Source organism: Tauraco erythrolophus, chromosome 4 (assembly GCF_009769465.1).
Source record: "Tauraco erythrolophus isolate bTauEry1 chromosome 4, bTauEry1.pri, whole genome shotgun sequence".
NCBI lineage: Eukaryota > Metazoa > Chordata > Aves > Musophagiformes > Musophagidae > Tauraco > Tauraco erythrolophus.
In genome coordinates this window covers 58,628,380-58,650,656 of record NC_141468.1, presented here as the reverse complement: position 1 = coordinate 58,650,656, position 22,277 = coordinate 58,628,380, and the positions used below count along the sequence as shown (strand labels likewise).

General features: G+C 44.0%; 1 protein-coding gene across 1 annotated transcript; it reads right to left on the bottom strand.

Moving 5' to 3' along the window:
- Nucleotides 1–835: 835 nt before the first annotated feature.
- Nucleotides 836–22,252, bottom strand: RANGAP1 (Ran GTPase activating protein 1). The gene is given in 17 exon segments (XM_086610163.1): nt 836–1,435; nt 6,619–6,740; nt 8,562–8,650; nt 9,399–9,501; nt 9,862–9,975; nt 10,441–10,594; nt 11,009–11,042; nt 11,045–11,092; nt 11,816–11,915; nt 13,452–13,565; nt 13,750–13,908; nt 15,090–15,224; nt 16,526–16,705; nt 17,366–17,425; nt 18,333–18,460; nt 19,675–19,812; nt 22,197–22,252. Coding segments are annotated over 16 exon segments (1,722 nt in total). The 5' UTR covers nt 19,787–19,812; nt 22,197–22,252; the 3' UTR covers nt 836–1,365.
- Between the last annotated feature and the right edge of the window lie 25 nt (nt 22,253–22,277).

Here is a 22,277-nt window from a genome sequence, read left to right as displayed (position 1 = left end):
ACTTTATTTCAGTCCAGTGCCCCAAGCCCTTTCTTCTGTCAGTGGTGCCTGGCACACCCTGTGAGTTAACACCAGCTTTTCCTGCGCAGAGGCCAAACACATGCACCCTGCCCACTGTGGGGCATTGCCTCTCACAAGGGGGACCACTAACTCCATTTCCTTGACTTCTTCCTGCACTGGCCCTACTCGCACTGCCTGTCAATTGTAAGGTCTGGTCAGGGAGGATGCACAGTCTCCTCCAACTGAAATCAGAGAAGGAAGAAACAACTCTTTGCTGCCTAAAGAGGAAACAATGTGTCAGTTCTCAGAGGCTTGAAAGAAGAGGCTGGTATGCTCAGGAGTGGTTACAGGTAGGTGCCACAAACGCGTGCAGGGAGCATCTGCTGCTACTCCTTCAGCACAAGGGAAAAAGCACAGCCCCACCCAAGAACCATCAGCACAGCCCTAATTCTTCACGCTCTTACAGGTGCTCAGCTTTCAAACACATGAACAGTGCACACTCCCAGTGTTTTATCAAAGGGGGGAGAAAGGGAACATGTATTCCACAGGGATTTCATGAATTGTATTAATTTCCAAACCAAGCCTATTTAATTAGGAAAAGAAGGGAAAGGGACAGGGAAAGGGCAGGAAGAGGAAACAACACAGGTGATGGCAAAAAAATTTACAATAAAAATATGCTTGCTCCCTTAAGCAATGGCCACCAGCGTCAGCCACACTACACAAATATTCCAAGCCACAGCTGCAGGGGAGTAGTATATTAACATACAAATCAGCAACACACTGTCTTGACAAATGAACTTGAAAGAAGAAACAGAGGGGAGCACACCTTCCCCTCTGACCCCCAGGCAGCAGAAGGGGTCAAGCACTCCCCTGGCCTGGAGACGCAGGGCAGCAGCAGCAGCATAGCTTCTCTCTTGCACAGTGCTAATGCTATCAGGCAGGAGTCACAGTCCAATAAATAAAATAAATGCACAACTGGGTTGATCCTGACGAGAGTGCTTCTGGGCCCTGTGTTAGTCTTGGCACACCTTTGCCAATGCGACCAAAGCGGAGAACTCTTCTTTTCAATTCTCGCAGAGCTCAGAGCAGCACTGATTTATTCTAGCATAAGCACCTGTCCTGCAGATCAGGGAGTCACTTCACGAGGAGTAGAAAAAAAATTCAGCAGGATTTGTCCAAGTTTATGAAAGCCGAAGGAAGGACAGACCTCCTATGGGTCAGGGTGTAGGGGGTGTAGGGGGGAGAAAAAAGAAGGACAGCATGTCTATATGAGCTCTGGGATCCTCTCCAACCACACAGCTCTGAGTTCTCTGCAGACAACAGTCCTATGAGGAGGGAAGGGCACAGCAGCACATCTCTTGTCTCTTACAGCTGGTGGAGGGTTTGTAAGAGCATGTGGCGAGCAAACGAACAGGAGTCAAGAGCACGGTTTGGTCTGTAGAAAGAGGAGAGAGAAATTTAAAGACAGAATTTAGGAACTGCTTTGTATCTGACTTTGAATGAGCAAATAAACACCATTTCAATGCATTGGGCTCGTATGCCCAAAAGTCTACATCTTTTCCCCTTGGTCATCTTTTCTGAAACCATTCCCTGATCTCTGCACAGATCACTGCTGCCCATCCAGAGCCTGCTGTGAAAATTCGCTCTCCTGTTGCTGAGTCCAAGCCAGGAAGACAACAACCAAGAACAAGAACATTTACTTCCACAAGTACAAAAGCCACCAGCAGATTGTTGATCTCTGCAGCCCAGTGTCTCAGTCTGGGTAGCAAGAAGTGAGTGGGTGTGGAAGCCCCTTTCCCTCCCAGTAGAATTTTCCATATAGATAAACCATTTAGGGCCCCAAACACAGAAGACAAGCTGTCTCTACTTAAATCTTTTCTCACCTAGTCATCTGCTATCTTTGACCTGCTGGTGACTTTGGCCTCAGGGCTTAAATCGTTAAAAAAAGGCCCTCCCCGCCCCTGGGGTCAAGTAACACCTCACTGGCTTTGCTGGGCCACCTTCCAGGGGGCCCTTACAAACAGCCCACAGAACCTGCCAACCATTGTCTGAAAGAGCCTGGCACAGAGATTGCAATATCGAGGTCTACCTCATGTAGAATAACCTGCTCCTTGAAACTACACAGTCACATCAGAGTTAACACTAGGCTAAATCTCGTTAACCTTCCCATCACCTCCCAGTAATGTATATTTCTGTTTCCACAGGCTAGCTGTTCCCCAAGCATCACTGCAACTTCTAACAGTCTGTATCCATTCATTAGGGAACTTCCTTCAAAGAATTTTGATCCAATGTCTTCCATTGTTCTGAGAACAGAAATCATTAATTTTACCTTTCTCCTACTTCAACACAGCAAAATAACCTTACTAGCAATGAGATCTACTCAATTTGGGAAAGAAGGGGGAACTGAAATAAAGATGGGAGCATCTATGTAGGAGCAAAAAGTTAATCTCTGGATTTCTAGTACATGGGCAACAGCTGCAGAGATTGTTTGGGGTACAGGGCTCCGTGTATGCTATGGTTCAACAGAAGCACGTTCTGAAGAAGAATTAACCCCTGTTAAGAGCCATTCAGCGCCCCACACTGAACAGACAGGACACAATTACAACTGGCAGTTTATCTTCCAAGTGGCTGGGTGAGGTATTGAAGCTGTCATCTTTGGAAGACCTAGCCCTGTTCACAATGAGCAGGTTGATTTTGTGAGGCAGCTCCCCATTTTTGGAAATAGCCTGAACTGTTGATGCTGATCACAGCCAACCTCCCTCACAGCCTCCACTCCTAACACCAAGCCTCCTTACTTGCTGTGGAGTTAACTGTCTGCCACTCTGTTACCAGCTGTTGAAAGAGGCCAGTGATGTGATGCAATGCAATGCAACTCAACAGCAAAGAATAGCCAAAAAACCCCAGCAAAACACGCATCAAAAACCCCCTCACAAAAACCCCACCATCACCTCCAGCAATTTACAAGCAGGCAAGCAGATAGTTCAGCGTTCCCACCTAAAGAATTATGGAAAGGCACATGTGGATTCACAGCACCCTCTTGTGTCCAGGAAAAAGAAAATAAAGACTGACAGCAGCAGAGTAAGATGGATGCCGCTTACAGTCCATATCCATAATTTGTTGTTATTTTTGAATGGAGACCACTACCCACATCATCACAAATTGTCATGAAACAAATGACTACTCTAGAAGCAAGCCCCTTGCAGTGAAAGGCAGCAGAGCTCCAGCGTAAACAGCTGCAAGAACGTTACAGCTCTGGAAGCCCAAAGGAGTTTAACTGCAATCCACAAAGAAAATATCACAAATGTGCGTACCAGTTTGCTGCAAATGAAGGACTCACGGGTTGACAGAGTGGAAGTAGATTTGCTGCAGTAACAAAGACCAAATGAGCTCTGCAGAGTACTGGGTTAACCAGTCAGAGGTCTGAGTTAAGGTTAGGATGTGATTTCGTTCTGACTGAATTCTAAGTAAAGACAAGGGCTGTAGGTTAATCGAGAAGCTGTTTTAACTGGACTGTGTGGTTCTTGAACTGATCTTGATCTCTCCGGGCAACTGTAAAGGATCTAATAGCTGTTCTCCTTGTTCCCTTAGGGAAAGCATTTTACAAATACATGTATTTTATAAAACGCAAAGGTCTACTGCTTGCATATAGTGTTGACTTCATTACATCGCATGAGACATAAGTTCCCCTATGATAATAGCACACCTTGCAACAGAGGGATTTGCAAATCAGAGAAAGCTTCAACTCCAAGAATTTCATAGCACCAGGGACACTGCAGGCTTGGCATTAGCACCCTTACGTACCAAAGGCAGGCAGACAGACAGATCTGCCTTCCTACTGCCAGAGACTCTTGGCTCTCACTCAGCTTTTACAGGACCTCTGAACGATCTCTCCCTTTCAGGAAGAGACCTTCCTCTCTTCTACTTGTAGGGAAATGTTGGCTATGTATTCAATGGAATTGTTGATTAATTAAGATCAGAATTTACTCTTATTTTTGTCACATACAGCATCACCTACAGATGAAAAATACTCACTGGTATTTTGCAGGCCTGGAGCCTGGGAGAGGACTACATACACGCATACAGGGAGAGGGGAACCAAGGGCCTGTCGCGAGCAAATTTGTTTAGAAGAGACACGTCAAGTTGAGTCATGAGGCTACTCTAGGTGCTGGAATCTGACATAAACAATTAGAAGGGTCAAGTGCATTGAATCAAAGTCACCTTTTCAATATTCCCCACTTCAAGCGATTAAAATCCTCTGTTTGGAGGGCTGGGGCTGATAGACACTTAGTGGTGCTTGTTTTGATCAAGCTGGGTCTCTGCATAATTAGTGCCTGATGAAGTAAGCCATCATTTTCTTCACTTTTTTATTTTAGGGCTGGTATTGTATCCTTACACTGTACATATCTATTTGATCAACAAGCAAGATCACAGGCACAGGCAGCAGTGTAGGAACAGCAGAAATCCAGTGATCTGTCTGGACAACTTCCCATGGCAACTCCTGATATTTCTTGCTTAAATCTATAATGATTGAGTTGGAGGTGTATTTGTTCAATTGGTAAAACATATGGTCATTGGCTGTGCCCTGGTTTTAGCTGGGACAGAGTTAGCTCTTCTTTTTAGCAGCTAGAAGAGCTCCATGTTCTAGTTTTACTCAGAGGCTCGCTCTGAGAAGAATGTTGATAGCAAGCTGATGTTTGTAGTTGGCACTGAGGTCTCAAGGACTTTCTAGCTGCTGTGTTGTTGTCAGTGTGCAGGAGCACAACAGGGTAAGGGGGGAGCATAGCTGGGACAAGGGGGTCACGATTCCCCTTGTGATTTGTACTTGGATTTAGGATTGAAGCCAAACTGGCCAACTAGTATTCCATATCATGCAGCGTCATGCCCAGTATAAAAGTGAGGGTCAGCCAGAAAGAAGGGCTTTGCCCTTCCGGGACTCTCACTTTCGGACTCTCAGAGTGCTTTCTCTCTTGCTCGCTCTCTATTTTGGGCCTCCCATTCATCCAGGATTGTGGTATCAGGATTTATCTGTTTCAGGATTGCAGCTTTGGGAAGAGACAGCCTTGGTCAAGGGGTGGTGGGCATTACACCGTACATCACTCGTTTGTATATTTATCCTTGTACATATCCGTACATATATATTGGTAGCGGTAGTATTAAATTGTTCTTATCTCAACCCACGGGTCTCTTTTCTTTTTCTTCTTTGATTCTCTCCCTCATCCCTGGGGTGGGGGAGGGTGAGTGAGTGACTGTAGGGTTTGGTTGCTGGAGCGGCCTAACCCACAACAGCTTGTAACTGCCTAATTCTTAGCCTGATCAAGACAAAAAGAGGAGAAATGCTTGGAAAAATTCTTCATCCCTGTCGCAACTGGCCCACTTCCAATCCTAGAAAGAAAAAACTGACTACCAATATTTGACTGCATCCCTATCGCCCATGTTTTGTACTGACCCCAAGTATTGGATGCCTCTGCCTTTCATCAGCACAAGATCCCAAACTTTGGCATATTCTCCACACCAAGAAAATCAGGAAGGCTTAAGCCTTGTTCTGGAATTTGTTAAAAGCTGCTCTTGCCCTATGTGGCACGTGGTCCATGCTGAGCCAAAGAGCCACTGAGTTCCAACAGATTTCAGACCTCTGCTTGTTTTGCTTAAAGTGACCTTTTTTTTTGAATGTTTTTCTCCACTTGACTGCTGCAGTCTTTGCTCTCTTGAGGAAAGGACTATTTGGGGTGTTTTTTCTAATTACATCAACACTAAAGTGTGGATCCAGCTGCTATCAATGAAGTTAATTATCGATTAATGTGAAGGCCCTTCTACAAAAGGAGGGCCGTTTCCTCCTGGCTGTGGGAGAAGTGGCAACCTGCTTTGGAGCTGCAGCCTGAAACCTTCTTCTGGTGAGTGACACTGAAGTTCACATTGATTTAATATGAAGAGTTATGGCTTCCTCTGCTATTGCATTATCCATGCTTTAAGACATTAAAGAAACTAAAGCTGGTGGGGGCAGGAGTTGATTCTATACCTATCCTACAAGTAACAACATTAAATAGAGGCAGGCAGTAGAAGCAACTGCTTCAGCACTTATGCTCCCAATTTAGTTCTCAAAGAAATCACTAGCCTTGTTGCTTTCACAGTAGGAACAGTTTTTCATTTAGGAACAAATTCAGTCTTTTGTGTTTTGCACATGTTTTGATCTGCTGGTTTTCAGAGTTACACTGCATGACAATTCAGGTAGAGCTCTTCTGACTCTCATACTCAGATGATTTGGAGGGTGCAGTTAGATCCAGCATATTCATAGTTCACTCAAGCAGTGGCTAGAAACCCAGCAGGTTTCCTTAAGCTCAAAACACCTCTTCTGTGACTGGCATCAGCCTCTGCTTCAGAGTCGGCCAGTTGCAGCACCAGCTTTCCACCATTTCTTCTTTAGACCTCAAGACTTTTTATTCTAAACCTCGCATTCTGGAGTAAGCAAGATAAAAGTAGAGGCCCATGAAAACTACTTACTAATCCTTAATTTCAGAACAGATACTTAGTGGGCTTTAACAGAACAGCTTGCATGTAGCTATTAACCCTCAGTTTCACTAGCTCCCATGGAGAAGACTGCATGGCAAGTACAATACTCACTTTGTGACAAAAGCTGAGAGAACTGGGGCCAGGGATTTAGGGAAATAATCCTGCTGGACCATATGGTTCAAGGTCATAAGAATACCATAGAGGCTTGGGACAGCTTTGATCTTCTCTTCACTCTGAGAAAAGGACAAGAAGACGAAGTCAGACATCAGACAATCACTATTTTATCTAATCCACTCTAGTTCACAGAGATAGTGAATTCTCTGTTGAATGCAGTGCTGCCAGACACTGGGAGAGAAAGCTGCTCATGATTAAGTACAATGTTCCAACTCCATAGCTTCCCAGCACCAGCATCTGAGATACAGCAGCATCAAGACATTCTAGTACTTAGCAGAGCCCAGTCATTGACAGCAGCAACAATGAGGAAAAGGAAGTAATGAACTTGTGACGTGAAACAGCCAAATCTTCTCAGAGGCCCAGTACCAAAGTGTTCTCCTAAGGAATTTCACTCAACTTCAATTAATGGAGAATTCAGTTTCCTTAATTACACAAATTCTTCATGTATTATTCTGTAGCTCATTTTTGTACCATCTCCAGTTCTTCAGCATGCTTCCCTCAGAACTTGATGCAGTATTGCCAGAACTGGTCTCACAATTATGTACAAGATAAAGCAGATAATCATCCCTATTGCTGTTCCCCTGCTTACATAATGCATAAGTTATTCTTGCTCCTAATGTGATGCTAACCTACATGTCCTAACTCTTAATTGTTTTTCATTTGTTTCTCCACTGCCATCCCAAGTAAAGCCCTTCATTCTGTAGGCAGGATCTGGACCTGCATTCCTACATATAGGACCTTGTATTTCATGGTGCTAAGAATATCTGCTGCTTGTGTGCTTCCAGCTATGTGGGACAGAAAATGATGGAAGCTGTTCCCTGCCACATATGCCTAATTCATCAACAGTCCTCTGTATGACAGAGGAAAAACAATCATCTGGCTAATCCTCAAGGGCATTATATCAATGCCACTTCCTGGTCTGAAAGAGTTCTCTAGAACACAAGTCTGAATTGTGCCTCATGCATATTTGCCATTTTCTGTATGGGATGAGGTAGGTCGTAGCCCCTGAAACAAGCATTTTGCAGAACAGAAAGCCATCTCCAGTTCAGTTGAACTGACTGAGAAGACAAAAGCTCAGCATTAGTCCAATGTACATAAGGAAAGACTAAACTGATTTTTAGGAAATTAAGATGTATCCAAGCACATCAACAGCTGTCATACATAAGCTGGATATTACCAGAAGGAAATCTACAAATCTAATTAAAAAGCAGGCTGATATAACATAGATTATGGCTATTCTGTGGCTTAGAATTGTCTCAGTCCAAGTTTCTATTTCAGATTCTAGGTCTTGAGACAGCAAGAAACCCTTGTTTTGACAGACAGAACTTCTCCCTACCGACCCTTGTTTGCAGTACAGAACTCTCCTACCGACCCTCCAACCTTTCTCACGATAAAGTTATTTCATGGTGACTACATTTTGACTCTAGTATTTGGCAAAGATACTCCAGAGCATGAAGTTGAATGCTACTGATCTAGCATGAGTAGTAGGATATATGTTTTTGAGCCATGCTGCTAAGAGATGCCCTACAGGACCACATTAACTAACAATATTGTAGATTAAACTCCTGGACATGGCTTTTTATAGACACCACAGTCCAGCAGCAGCACTATTTCCTTACCTGACCCTCCCTACCTTTAGGGGATGACTAAGAATGCAGAGCACATTAAGCAGAAGAGGTACAAGGGCTAACACCTCCTTCATCCTAATGCAACCTTGCAATTTGCAATTTCTGCTGGACCTGCAGACTTCCATTGTCCCTGGGCAACAGGCATGCACAGGCACCCGCTGCTTCCATGGCAACATAATTACCCAAAATCCAGCCAGTCTAGTCTTCAACAGCCTAAACAGACTATAACTTAACTCTTTCCTGCTTAGTCACCTTAAGTAATCCCATGTGGATCAAGAGGCTTGTGATGAATGCATCAGAATTAAATGTTGCAGAAGTGAAGGTTTTTCTCATCAAGGCATCTAAAAAGAAATAAATGCATCATACTAAACAATAAAGAAAGTGACGCTGTTAACAGATTTTAAGAACAAGATTGATCATACAGGAACTCAGGGAATATCAACTGTTAAAAGGGTTTTGAGAGATAACATTTGCTAATATTCCACTTGTCTCTGCAGGGACTAGGTATAACCTCTGAAACACTGAGACATACAAAACCTAGTCCTTAAGTATAAGGCCTGATACAAAGGAAAAGAAAAAAGAAAAACACCACCCAAAATGCAAAAAAACCCACCTCCAAATTCACACACTGCCAAGCTTTAGATGCAATTTGACCTCAGTCCTATGCATCACAAAATGGTCTACTCAATGCATTTGAACACGCGTGCTATGTGCACACACGCACATAAATACGATCAGATGAAATACAGCAGCAAGAGTTAGAGCCCTAAATTTGAAGGCCAGCAAGAATTCTCCTTTCATTTGAAACCAAAAGGAATGAGAACACAGTAAGAAAACTTGCTCAACTGTTTCCTGGGGTCCCTCAGGACAAGTATTCTGGAAGCACAAGATATGCTAAGTGCAGAATGAATCTCTACTTTCACTCCACTCAACAGCATGGCAGAGCTTGGGTACTTTGTTATCTGGAGTTTCCTGCTGCCAGGGACAAAACAGTCCAATGGCCTGGCCCACAGGGCCTTCCTCTGCATTGCACTGGTGTCCTTGACAGGGAAGCAGGTCACACCATGAAGTGAAGAAAGACCCAGTCACCTGTTGTTTCATGTACTGCTGTTTTCACTGGGGCTTCATCTTTGAAGACCGAGGATATCCTTAGGAGAGTTGTAACTACTTTCTCTACATCAGATGTATCCGTCTGAAAGACAAGAAAAATATAAAAAAAAATAAAAATCAAGGGTAATTCAGTTCACTGCTCGCCAGCTGCAGAAAATGGGTCTCTGCTAGGGCTGTGAGAAGAACTACAGCCTCCAGTTAACCGAGATCAGTTCTGCCTTGGCCATACCACAAGGCATGTGCAACACTGTGAAACCAAGTTACTCTGTGTAGCAGCTCTGATGCCACCATGACCATTAACTGCATCATCTCCCTCCATAAGGTTACTCAGGATCACTGGGGAGAAGATGCAAACCTAGGTCTCAAGAGAGAAAGTTATCACCTCTGGGAATTAAATGATTCTGGGAGACAATCAAGCATAGAAGACCACTGGCTCACCTACCTGCTGAGCTATCAGCACAGAGCACTTTGGCCCTAGTCGCAGCAGTTTCTCTGGCGATGGGAAAGCAAGGAATGTGGCAACATCCACAGGAGGAGATGGCACTGGTGTCGAATCCTGAAACAGGCAGATCCAGCTCAGGTTTACTCTTGGAAGTAAATAAATTAGTTCATCAGTAAAGGCACATAAGACAGGTCAGGATTTGTTCTATTTGAAAACTATTTGAGGCTGGAATGAGCTCAGAGTAGGAACAGCCAGAATACACTAGCATGACATTGCACATACAAGGTTGTCACCATTTTCTAGACATGGGAAGACTTTGTCTACCTGTGTTTCTTACAATAGCTACTCAGCCTTCCCTCCACACTTTTACGCACACCACAGACTGCAACAAGACATGTTTCCAAGTCATCCATTTGCTTTCCTTCCTGCATGTTATCTCCATGACTGTTACTACAGTGCCAGCCCAACAGGAATGTGAACTCCTGCCAGCACTCCAAGTTCAGACTCACTCCAGATCTCATTTCCTCCTTTACTCTCCTCCAGCTGAGGAAACAACAATGCATCTAGAAGTCAGCTTACCTGTGAATCAATTATCTTTTTAGGAGTCAGTGACTCCTGTTCTCCCTGGCTTCTCTCCTTCAGCTGTTGCTGTTCTTCCTCCTCCTCTTCCTCTTCTTCTTCATCTTCATCCTCCTCCTCCTCTTCATCATCTTCCTCCTCCCCTTCATCATCACTAAGGTTTGAGAGTTAAATGTTACATTAACTACACACTTGCAATTCCTGTACACTGGAAGTCAAACGTTTTTTCAAGAACAAAAAAGCAGCCTCCCCTCAAGTCTTACTGCAAGAAGCACATCTCCATCTACAACAGATTAAGAAGACACTCAGGCTTCAGCCACCCAGATTGACAATGGCAAGCAAAGAGCGAGGAATGCAATCAATAACTAACACTAAGATAAGTCCATCAACAAACACAAGACACAAGGCTTATCCTGCTTATGAAATCCCTTGACTGTGCTCCACACTGCACGCTCAGACCAACATCCATCTGCAATGTTACAGTTCTTACTTTAAAACAGATAAGGGAATGAAAGTGTTGATGAAAATTGTTGGAAAAATTCTGGTTCAACTCTGGTACCCTTCCTACCTCAAAGATCCCAGCACAGCTGCCATATTGAAGATTTCAAGATCTCCTGGAGGTGCTCACATCCCTCTTCTCCCATGACAGTACCTAGGTTGACAGAGAAAGGGATTAGACTTAACAGACACACACAAGTTTGTTCTTGAGAATTAGCTGTATATTCTTGCCATTTCTCGTTTCTGAAGTTGAACAGTTATCAGTCATTTCTATACAGCACCTTAGAGGCACCAATGCGACTTCAGTTAGCAGAATCAAGCAATTGTTAAACAAATTTCAGCAGCATTACACAATAGTTGGAGACAACAAGACCCCTAGTTTTTCAATGTCTTTGAGAGACTTCCTGCTAGTTCTATAAAAAGCTCTTGTTCTCAGGCATTCTAAAACAAGGACACACAACACAGTACCACTGAAATGCCGTGACCCAAGGTATGAACAGCAAAAGCAAATCTGGTCAAAGTTCTCCCACTCTTCTGCAGAGATGCACACAGAGGCTTTTGTTTGCAAGTATGAAATATCTGAGATCACAATGAGCAATTAAAATGTTTTACTGAGAACAGATTCAGTTTAATCTGTCCACTTTAAGAGATGTGCCAAAACCGCTTAACTTGAACAATTAACTGAGTTCATGGCTTAAGAAAACTTTCAGGATCTAACTTTCTTCCTGTCCCAAGGTCATCCAAGTTCAGCTACTCTGAGTACCATTTTTTAAACACTGACAATTGCAAGACTAGAATATGTGATACTGTCAACATTCTTCCTAGTAGTTTCTTGTTGGGATCAGATGACGTACTTTGATCTAGTCAAATTACATACCATTGAGATCCAACTTCTCCAACTCTGCCTTATCTTCAATAGCTTCAGCAACAGTCAGAGCAGCATCTCGTTTGATCTCACAGAAGGACAAATTCAGTTCCTAAGAAGCAGAACAACATTTGTTTGCAGAATTCCTATTAACATCTATCATCTCCAAGAGCTTCACGTGCTCACAAGTGTTCTGGAAAGACTCACTTGAAGAGGCTCTTGGCAAAAAAGTATTTTAATTGGAAATAAAACCCGACACATACTCCTACTTCATATACCTAAAAGAGTCATTTTGAAACATATTATTAAAAGCAGCACTACTGAAGGCAACCACTTTACTAATAGCCATGGAGACCAGACCATTCTGACCACTCACCTAAAAGGCAGCAGACATTTCAGTCCTCAGCAACCAGCTGACTGGAGATCTCCACATATTTAAGGGTCAAAACAGCATCACTAAGCATCACACATCACTAAGTCTTACAGAAGAAAGGTAGCTACTATACTAAATGGATGGCGCAATTGCTTTTGAACGCTTAGGTTGCAAGTTAAGACCTTCAAAAGACAAACTACAGTGGTACTGCTTCTGGTAAACACAGTCAGCAGAGAAACAGTGTGGACAGACTAGTATAAGTAAAGTTATTCAACAGCCAGGCACCATCCCCCACCATTCCATGTTGTGTTCAATCAATCTTTTCCTGAGAAGAGATTTAACATTAACAGCAAAAGGGAAGCAGTCCTTGAACAGAATGAATCAGCTATGATTGCTTCATGCTACCCTCCCTTAACCACTTCTGCTCTAGAAAAAAGGATTTAACTCCTGGCTGTTCATCTCAATACCCTCATTAGAATCCTGACTTAAGTTTTCCTGGGAGATTCAGACATATTTTCTAGTTTCAGTAGAATCAGAAGCCTGAGCAAGGGATCTCACACCACAACACACCTACCCGTTTCTGTACCAGGTTCATATATGTAAACAAATATTAGCACTCAGCCGGATGTTTGTCTTTGATTGTAAGCTTGCAAGATTAGGAACTGTGTGTTCAGCATCAGCTCCACTACAGTTGTGATCCACCATAGGTGTTTCTAGAGATCCTAGCTTACTTACACTACTGACTGGACTTAGGCTTGCCTAGAAAGTTGTCAAATGCAAGTCCTGGGCAAATACTGATGTAGGAGGCTGTGGTATTGCCAAAAAAATAAAAATATTTGGACCTTGCATACATGCCCTAACAAAGAAAAAAACATTAACTGTATGAACTCTGAAAAATGAAGAGATTACAAGCTGTTCATGAAGGACAACGTCCCAGTCCTCGCGCACAACTCTCAAAGGTTCTGAAAGCAGATACTTCCATTATCAGATTTCTTGAATAGCACTTGCTGAGTTGAACCAACAGCTGCAAAACATTGACTGGAGACTAAACAGGTCACTGGTACACCTCCATGTAGAATAGCCTTAGCTGGATGTGGCGATGCCACTGATCTACAATACAGCTTACTGCTGTCAGGTTGTGAGCACGGATCCTGCGATGAAGCGAATCCCACTTTAAAATAATTAGTAGTGATAGGAGAATGGACAGAAAAATAGGAAATGGGAAACTAGGCATTTTCAAAAGAGATTCAAAGCCAAACAGCAAGAAGACAATACCTTTAATTTATGAAGCCCTTCTTTAACAGCATCAGCAATAGCAACAGCGCCCTTTGAACGCACCAGGCAGTCTCCAAAGTTGATCACTTCAATCTGCCGAAGCGCCTTCAGAGTCTGTAAGACAGCACAATTTGAAAGTACAGACAGGCAAGTAAATGAATGTCCTATCACTCCTGAAAGGTCATCTTTCCCACCACAGCGCTGCACGTGGCTCTACCAACCCAGAGGTGCTAATGCTAACTTATTTGAGGAGACTGGGAGGCAGAAGACAAACTCAAAGCAACTTAGAACAACTCACCTCTGCCATGGCTACAGCTCCTTTCTCTGTGAAGGTGTTGTCATTCAAGTTTATAACCTTAAGCAGCGGGTTGATAGCAAAGGCCTGGGCCAGTGCTGTAATGCCAGGATGATTAATTCCATTCTGCGGCATATGGACCTCTTCTAGAGTCCCAATGATCTGGGAAAGGATGCAGATGAAAAAAGCTGTTAGGAGACATACTTCAACTCTAAAGTATAGTGCTCGACTCTTTAGGATTTGCTTAAAATTGTTTTCCTCCAACTCAAAGCTCCATTAGTTTTTCAACATAGAATTATTTACCAGCAATTATGTTACAAATCTAAGTGAAATTGCAGGCTCATGGCAAGTGTCAGATGAGCACAAAGCCCTGAACTTAAGAGTCACAAGTAGCGTTCTCCTAGCATGCCTGCTCTAGAGACCTTAAAACAAGAGTTCTTCACCTGTGGTTCAACAACCTGAAACAGACCAAGCAACAACACTGGATACTGTATTTTTCTGATTAAGATCAACTTTTTACCCTGACTGCAGAAGCAAACCCGTAAGGAAATTAGTATGAGCACTGTTTACAGTCTAAACATCATTTCATAAAACAGCAATGAATCCCATTTTGGCAGTGCCATTCAGTCTGAATTCCTCATGAATCACTTTATTACGTGCCTCTCAAGTGTTTATTTTTGCCATGATTACTGATTAGTCAAAATCACATCCAGACAGCTCTTTACAAAAAGAACTTATAACCTGCAATATCATTGCTAATATATCTGACAATACACATTATAATTCAGAAGTCACTTTTAGCAGCAATGGAGGAAAGAAAAGGGAATTAGGTTGCCCCAACCACAATAAATTCTCTTTCTCCAACAAAAGTGCAAGTTGGCCAGTGACAGCTAGAGAAACCTAAGCAGCATTTAGAGCCCTCACAGGACAATCCTAGCAAAACCTCTAGTTGCTTTTGCCACATGATTGAACAACTAGGCAAAGCAGCACTCAAGAAGTCAATCTGACACTGAGGTGGTGTACCAGCTATCTCATTAGTACAGAGGAAGGAGAAGGAACAGGACTACTATTAATTTACTCAGGAGATGCCTAGTTCTCCCTCAAGTGATTACTTTACATGGCCACTAGTATGTGTTTGGAAACTTAGGTCACAGAAACGTTCAGTCATCAATTCTAATTGCACTCATTAAAGACTCCAGTTCCAGCAGCAAACAACGTTGCAACCAGTGAACCAACAAGCAGGCACAGCCTCCAAGCTGAGGCAAGCTCTGCATGCATTAACATTAGCATTTGAGCACATCTTGCTCCAATTTGCTGTCAAGAAGCTCTGGTTTGGTACTCACCCCAAAGGCTTCAGCCAGGGCCGTGGCACCATCGTTCTCCAGACGGTTTCTGCCAGCCACAAATACTTTCAAAGCAAGAGGCTTGCCCTGGGCACTTGATTTCTTGTGACACTCTTTCAGAGCAGCTGCCAATATCTAAAGACAAAAAGCAGTTTGTAATACCTCAGTGTCTTATTCTGAAAGAATCCAAATGTGTTTTGCATATCCAGCTCTCAAGAAAAACTTCAGTCACCACTGAAATGTACTTGCTTCTACAGTAAGGTCTACAATAAAACTGTCTGTAACTACAACATTTGCACACTACAAGCTTAGGCAAGAAGTGATAATTTTGCAATGCTAGGACATGTTGATCCTATTAAGAATTTTGATTCTTAAACAGGCAAACACAGAGTCTTCGTGATAATAACACTTAGTCCCGGTTTTCTGCTTCAGCCAACAGGTGTTCCTTGAGTTCCAGGCTTGGTAACACTGTTCTCTCAAATCCAAGGCTACTAGCTCTCCTGACATGGAATCTCATGTTTAGGATAGAACTGTTTTCATATCCTGGAGAAACAGATGAGCTTTTCCTACTTCAGAAATTTATCCCTGAAAACATGTAGAAGGAAGGGATCTTGAGACTGGAGAAATGGATCAACAAGAATCTCACTAAGTTTAAAGGGAAACGCAAAGTTCTGTAAATGGGGAGGAACGATCCTATGTACCAGTATAAGCTGGGGGTCAACTGGGGGCAAAATAGCTTGGCAGAGAAGAACCTGGGGATCCTAGTGGGTGAGAAGTTGACCACGAGCTAGCAATATGCACTTGCAGCAGAGAAAGTCTACGGGACTGCCTTGGGAAAAGCACTGTCAGCAGGTCAAAGGAAGTGATCCTTCTCCTCTACTCAGCCCTGTGAATTGCATCCGAATACTGTGTCCAGTTCCAGGCCCCTACATGGATAAACTCATGTGGGTCCTGCAAAGGGTCTCAAGGATGATTAAGGAGTTAGAGAATTTCACATACTGGGAGAGTGCTAGAGCTGGGATTATTAAGCCTGGCAAAGAAAAGGCTCTAGTGGAGATCTTATCTATGTGTAAGAATGGCCAAAATAACAGGATGAGGAGAAGGTTGTGTAAAGAAGGGAGCGCCAGACACAAATATCACAAATCAATGCAGAGAAAATCCCATTTGAACACAAAACTCTTTTTTACTGTAAGGGTTATTAAACACTGGGACAGACTATCCAGAGAGGCTGTGAAGCCTCCATCCTTTGAAATATTCAAAACCTGACTAGACATAGCCATAAGCAAACTGGTCTAGTTGCCTTGAGCAGGGCAGCTGAACTAGATGATCACCAAAGATCCCTTCTTTCCAACCTCAACCATTCTGTGATTCTGCGTAGGGCAGTTTGAAGTCCAGTCTTGGTTCTGACCTCATTACCAAAAGGAGACAATCCTTACCTTGCCACCACCAATGCCCATGCCACAGTTATTGAGCTTGAGTTCCTGTAGGGTGTAGCATGCAGGGCTCTTCAGCAGTGCCTCAAAGCCACGCACACCGTCTGGCCCAAACGCATTGTCACTCAGGTCCAGCTCCACCAGCTGGGCTCCAGCAGTGATGAGTGCATCCCCCAAAGAGATCTGTAAGGAAACAGACGGCAGTGGGTGGGAGGGAGTGGATTGACTTTTAGTGACAGCATCACTGCAGTGGCTAGGTATGACAGCAATGCTGCAAAAATTTCCACTTTGAAGACATTCGGCAAAGCCGCACGGGGAAATAAAACTTTACAGCTAAAGCCAGAGAAGTAGTTGTGCAAATTAAGCTAAAGATAACCGTAAGGCAGTTACCAAGAAGTTACCCCATCACTTTAGGTCAAATACACATTTTCAAAGTGAGTTTCCCCCTTTACACTGCTAAAAGAAATATTGTTTTCATTCTGTTGAGCTTATCATTTCTTGCTTCACAGGACACAAGGAGCGAGGAGCTCTGTAACTTTCTTGGAAGAGATGGTCATACGCTTTTATTTAGAAAGCTTAGTTCTCATTCTGTCTATGGATCATGAGGATGTTTCCCCAGTGACAAGCTTCTTCACTAGCCCAGACTTGCATTTGGCCTTTTATCAACTCTTCTCCACTTCATACAGAAGGAGCAAAAAAATCACTTACCTATTTTGAGAGACTTAGTGTTAACAGCACAGAGAAAGATCAGCTCTGTGCTAAAAAACGTACTCCCACAAAAAGCATGACAGGTGAGAACAGAAGTTATATTAGTCAGAAGTCTCAGATCTAGTTTTTACTTACCAAAGCAGGAGGGATCTCAGACCTTAGTCTCCCTGTGAACATGTCACTCCAATGACACCTCTAAAAGAAACATACAGCTAGAAACCATTAAGAATATTTAGGACAAAGCAGTTGTACAGAGGTTTACACATACAAGCTGCATTACATCACTAGGGACAGCTTAATACTGCCTGCCTTGCCTTGGACTTGTCATTTGATTGTATTAAAGAGCTACGAGAACTAACGTTGCAATTACTTCACTTGCAAGGACGTAAAGCCACCGAAACACACGTTGCAAATAACACTATACAGGAATTCTTGCTTGCATTCAAGCTGGAATTCTTGTCTGCTGAGAAAATTACCACAGGAAAAAACAGCAGGAAACTGAAGAACATATTAGGAATGCAGATTTTATTAAGGTATGGAGCTCTACAACTTGCTTGAAGAGCCACACTTGGGTGATTAACATGAATCAATGTTTCATACTCCTCTCCTGTGAAGGACAGTGCCTCTAGCAGCACAGCATTCTCCTAACATTAGGCTAAAACAGTAGTAGGGAAACAGAAAAACCTCCTGGTGCATTTTCTCCATTATTTCTTCCCTATTCAGGCATTCTCTGAAGACTCATTCTTCAGAAGATCTGATCATTCTCCAGAAGATGACCCAGCTTCCCCATTAGAACTTAAGTTTTGTTGCCACAGTTCTCTGTTCACAGCCACTGCAGAGAGACTCTTCCTTGCACAGCTTCCCAGCTTAAAGACTGGAAGCCTTCTGAGCAGGAATAGCTAAGAAGGCAGAAAGTGTTCCTATTATCCCAAAGTTCCCAAGTTCTACCATACTTTCATACGGTTGTTCTTCCTACTGGAAGAACCACCAAGAAAACTTTAGGGCTAACTCGAGGCAGGCCTCTGTAGGAAGAGCATAGATAGAGCTTCAGTATTTCTACATTACTTCTTCTCCATCGCTACCACCTACTTAAGGCTCTCACCTTGAGCTCTGATTTCTTCTCCAAGGCTTTGGCAATGACCTTTGCTGCCTCCACGCCCACGGTGTTGCCTTCCAGGCGCAATGCTTCCAAGTCATCACATTCCTCAATTTGCTTGATTACTTCTTCAGCTGCAAAAAGCAGATAGTCTAGTTGACCTTTTAACTATTATCTTAGGTACCACAGTAACATTCTGATGCAGCAGCACTTGTTTAACACTATCCTTCGCAAAAGCAGCTGAACATTAGCTCTGTTCCCATTGCTGTTTCAGGATTCTTTCAGACAAAGTGTCAGGTCACTAGAAAGAACATTCTCCATTCCTCACCCTGCCTTTTCATAATTTATTTCTAGTTCTATTCTCTGATAGCCATCCTCCTATTTGCGAAAGTAAGTTTCCTTACTTCCTAGGTAAGATTCCTCTACCATCCAGCACATGGTTTACGAGCTAGAGTGCATGTGCCTACAAAGATGCAAAGACTAAGCTAAAAGTTGATGGGAATTGGCGCTACATCAACAGGAAGAAATTCCCACTGACTGGCAAAAGTAGATCCCTGTTTAGCAAGCATGTCAGGGTGGAACAAGTTAACTCCAGAGCAATCCTATGCAAGACACAGGAACAGGCTGCCGACTCTCTCCTGTCAACAGGCACTCATTACCGTTCCCAGGCTTCAAAGCCTTTCCCCATAGTTCAGTGGCTTTGCCCTACTACAACCTTTAAAATCAGTAAAAAGGTATGCACTACAGCAAATAACCTCTCTGAAGAACATGGTGTTTGGTGTGGTAGAAATGTTGTTCTAAGAATATATACATATTCTTCAAATAGTTCGTACATTAGCAGCCACTGCAAGAAATTTTGAATTGGGAAACACACATATACCATCAAGGAGATTCTCCAGAGGAAAAAAAAAAAAAAAAGAGTCTAACAAATTGGTCAGAATTTGGGAAGAAACTGGACTATTGCAGTGGACAAACATATCAGCCCATTCCTCTGCGCAGGTCTTTGAAGCATCCAAGTGCTGTCATGCACTTGCCTACTGTTTTTAAAAGGAACGTTGACTTCTAACACACAGTGACTGTCAAAAGCACTTGGAGAGAACAGCAAGAAAACAAGAATCAAACACCAGAGTAACTCCAACGCCGCCAGCTGTAGCACTGCCAGTGTAGCACGTCAAAGCGAGGTACAAAAGGGAAGAAATCCTCTCTATCAGATGCAGCTGTAGCTGAACGACCTCTTTGCATCACAGCTAATATTGTGACAACTTGGCCATGCAGGATTAGCAGGTTTACCCCAAGACTTCAGAATCGCACAGAGACACTCCCCAAACACAAGGGTATTTTCTCTTACCATCTTCAGCTGTGTTGAGTTTAAGGCTCTGGCCCTTGAAGCTCAACTGTCCACCACCCACTTTGGTTTTGGCAAGTGACTCCGCAAGCTTAGTGATGTCTTCTGATGCCATTTTTCTGCTTTTCCAAATGTTAAGAGCTGTCAATTAAAAGAAACTGTCAACATAAAAAAAGCAAACTACAATACATAATCTGCATGAATAATCATATTTATTTGAACAGTAATGTGTTTTTGTTCCCGAGATATCGAATTGAGTTTTCGGTGTCATTAGTATTTTCCCTAAAGCTCACTTATGGCAGGTAGGCTAGATAAATATTCGAAAGCCAGCCAGTCAGATGGTGTTGATTCTTCCAATACTGACGAGACTTGGGTTTTGATGGAGTTCTTACAACCATAAATAACCAGTAGCTAAAACTATGGATTAAGGCCACATGAAGACACTACTCTTTGCACAACACTTTCACAATGAAAATGTAATATTCCTCTCTCTCCCCAAACCCCATCCTTTAATTATAAACACTGCACATTTCCCCTGTTCTCCAAAGCAAGCTGAAACGAACGCAACTGTTTTTTCTTTTCAATGTTATCTCCAGTAGTGCCCTCGTCAGCACAGTTCTAGAACCACCGAGTTGCTGAAAACATCATGTGTGTTGCATACAAAACTCTCTCTCAGGTTTGTGGGTTCTCTTTCCTTTCAGATGTCCCACACAGATTCATCACACATATTAAACAGGATGATCTTACACTGATGATGGATTAGCGAACATTTTGCCTTGAGGCACAAGTTTGAAGCTAGCCACACCTAGCAGCATCTGCATACCATTATTTAACAAATATCAATCACTGCATGAAGTAACTGGCCTCCATTCATTCAGCGGGATAAACGGAGCATGTTTCTTATCCCAGCACCTCCACATTGATAAAAGACTACACACAACTAGCACTTAGAAGCAACATATTATAGAACAGACTTCAGGTGCCAGAAGGGATGAAGGTCCATTCCTAAAACAGAAAACTGGTTCCCTTCCATTCTTGTCTGACTTCGAAGCTGACCCACACTCTTGCCGCTCTTTGAGCTCAAGAGTGCTGGTTTTAAAAGACCCCCTAAACAAAAATTGTATATGCACACTTCCCTCCTGGTACCTAGTTGTGAAGCCTTCAGCTTCCCCAGGGCATGGCTTCTCTTCAGCTGTCATTAACTTTAGTATTGCTTTTGGACATAAGAGCAGAAAAAAAACCCAACAACCTCCAAGGTTGCTCAGCATTACTTTTCTAGGATGACTGCCCTCTCAAGTCAGTGCTGCCAGCAGAAAGATGCTCACATAACTTACTCCACTCCTGCCAGGCCACACAACCATCAGACTGATGGACGTTCCCAACCTCTGCCAATCCGACATCGAGAAGGAAGAGAGGAAGGACATCCTCCAACCCACGAAGGCTTTTCCAGACAGGAACAAAAGTTAGGATCAAAGGAAATCAGTCTGTTCACTTAGTTCATTACTAACTTCAACTTCACTTTTAAATACCTCATCACTTTACTGTTTAAAAACTGAGTTATCTTCTACTACGATGCTCTTCTGTAATCTACAGGTGTACTCACCCCTTTGCTTCTCCTTCCCTTAAATCTCCTTTTACTTTCTTCACCTTACACACAGGCTACTTCCTAATTTCAACATACAAACTTCATCATCACATCCTGAAGCATGTTTTATTGCACACGTCAGCCACACCCCATTATCAACCTAGCAGAGGTCTCTTCACTGCTGGTTCTTCTGCAGGGAAAGCTTTCAAAAATAAAACTGAAGAGTTAAAACATTTGGCAAATAAACCCGAAATCTGGAAATGCCTGAAGAAGGTTTCCCTGTTACTTAAAGACTGTATGAAGCTGCACGCTTCTCGATGGTCCAAAGTCAGTCCGGCCGCGTGCTTTGATTACAACGCTCTCTCCACACTGACAGACAGCGTACAGGCTACCTGCGGTGCTATCCTAGGAGGAGCCCGCTCTGCTCTCCCGGCAACCGAGAGCCCGGCTCCCGGAGCGCTGGGTGACCGCCCAAGGTTACCCTCCAGCCAGCCCCGACAGCCTCCCAGCGCGGCTCGCCCCGATGACGGCTGAGGGCTCCTCTCCTCCCCCGAGGAAGCCGCCGAGCGCCGGCTACGCCGCTACCCGCTCCCCGCGGCGGCCGCCGTGACCGCCCCCCGCCGCCCCGGGGGACGGCGCCGACGCTCCCTTCCCGCCCCACGCGCGGACGGCTCCTGCCGTGGCGCGCGGGGACGCGGAGGGGCTCCCGTGGCCGGGCACGCGCCACCCGCATCCACGAGGGGTATCCTCGCCTCGGCGTGGGAGCGCCGCGAGGCGGCCCCTTCCCGCAGCTCCCCCCGGGCGAGGAGCCGGGCAGCGGGCGGGGCGCGGCGGGGGGGCGAAGCCTACGGGATCGCCTCACCTCACACGCGCCTCTCCCCTGGCCGCGGTGACTGCGCCTCGCCTCGCCTCGCCTTCCCCTTCCCTTCCCTTCCCTCACCTCTCCTCTCCGCCGCGAGGGATCCGGTGCCGCTGGCTGCCGGGGGAGGCGATCGAGCGGTGCCGGCCCGAGCCCTCACGC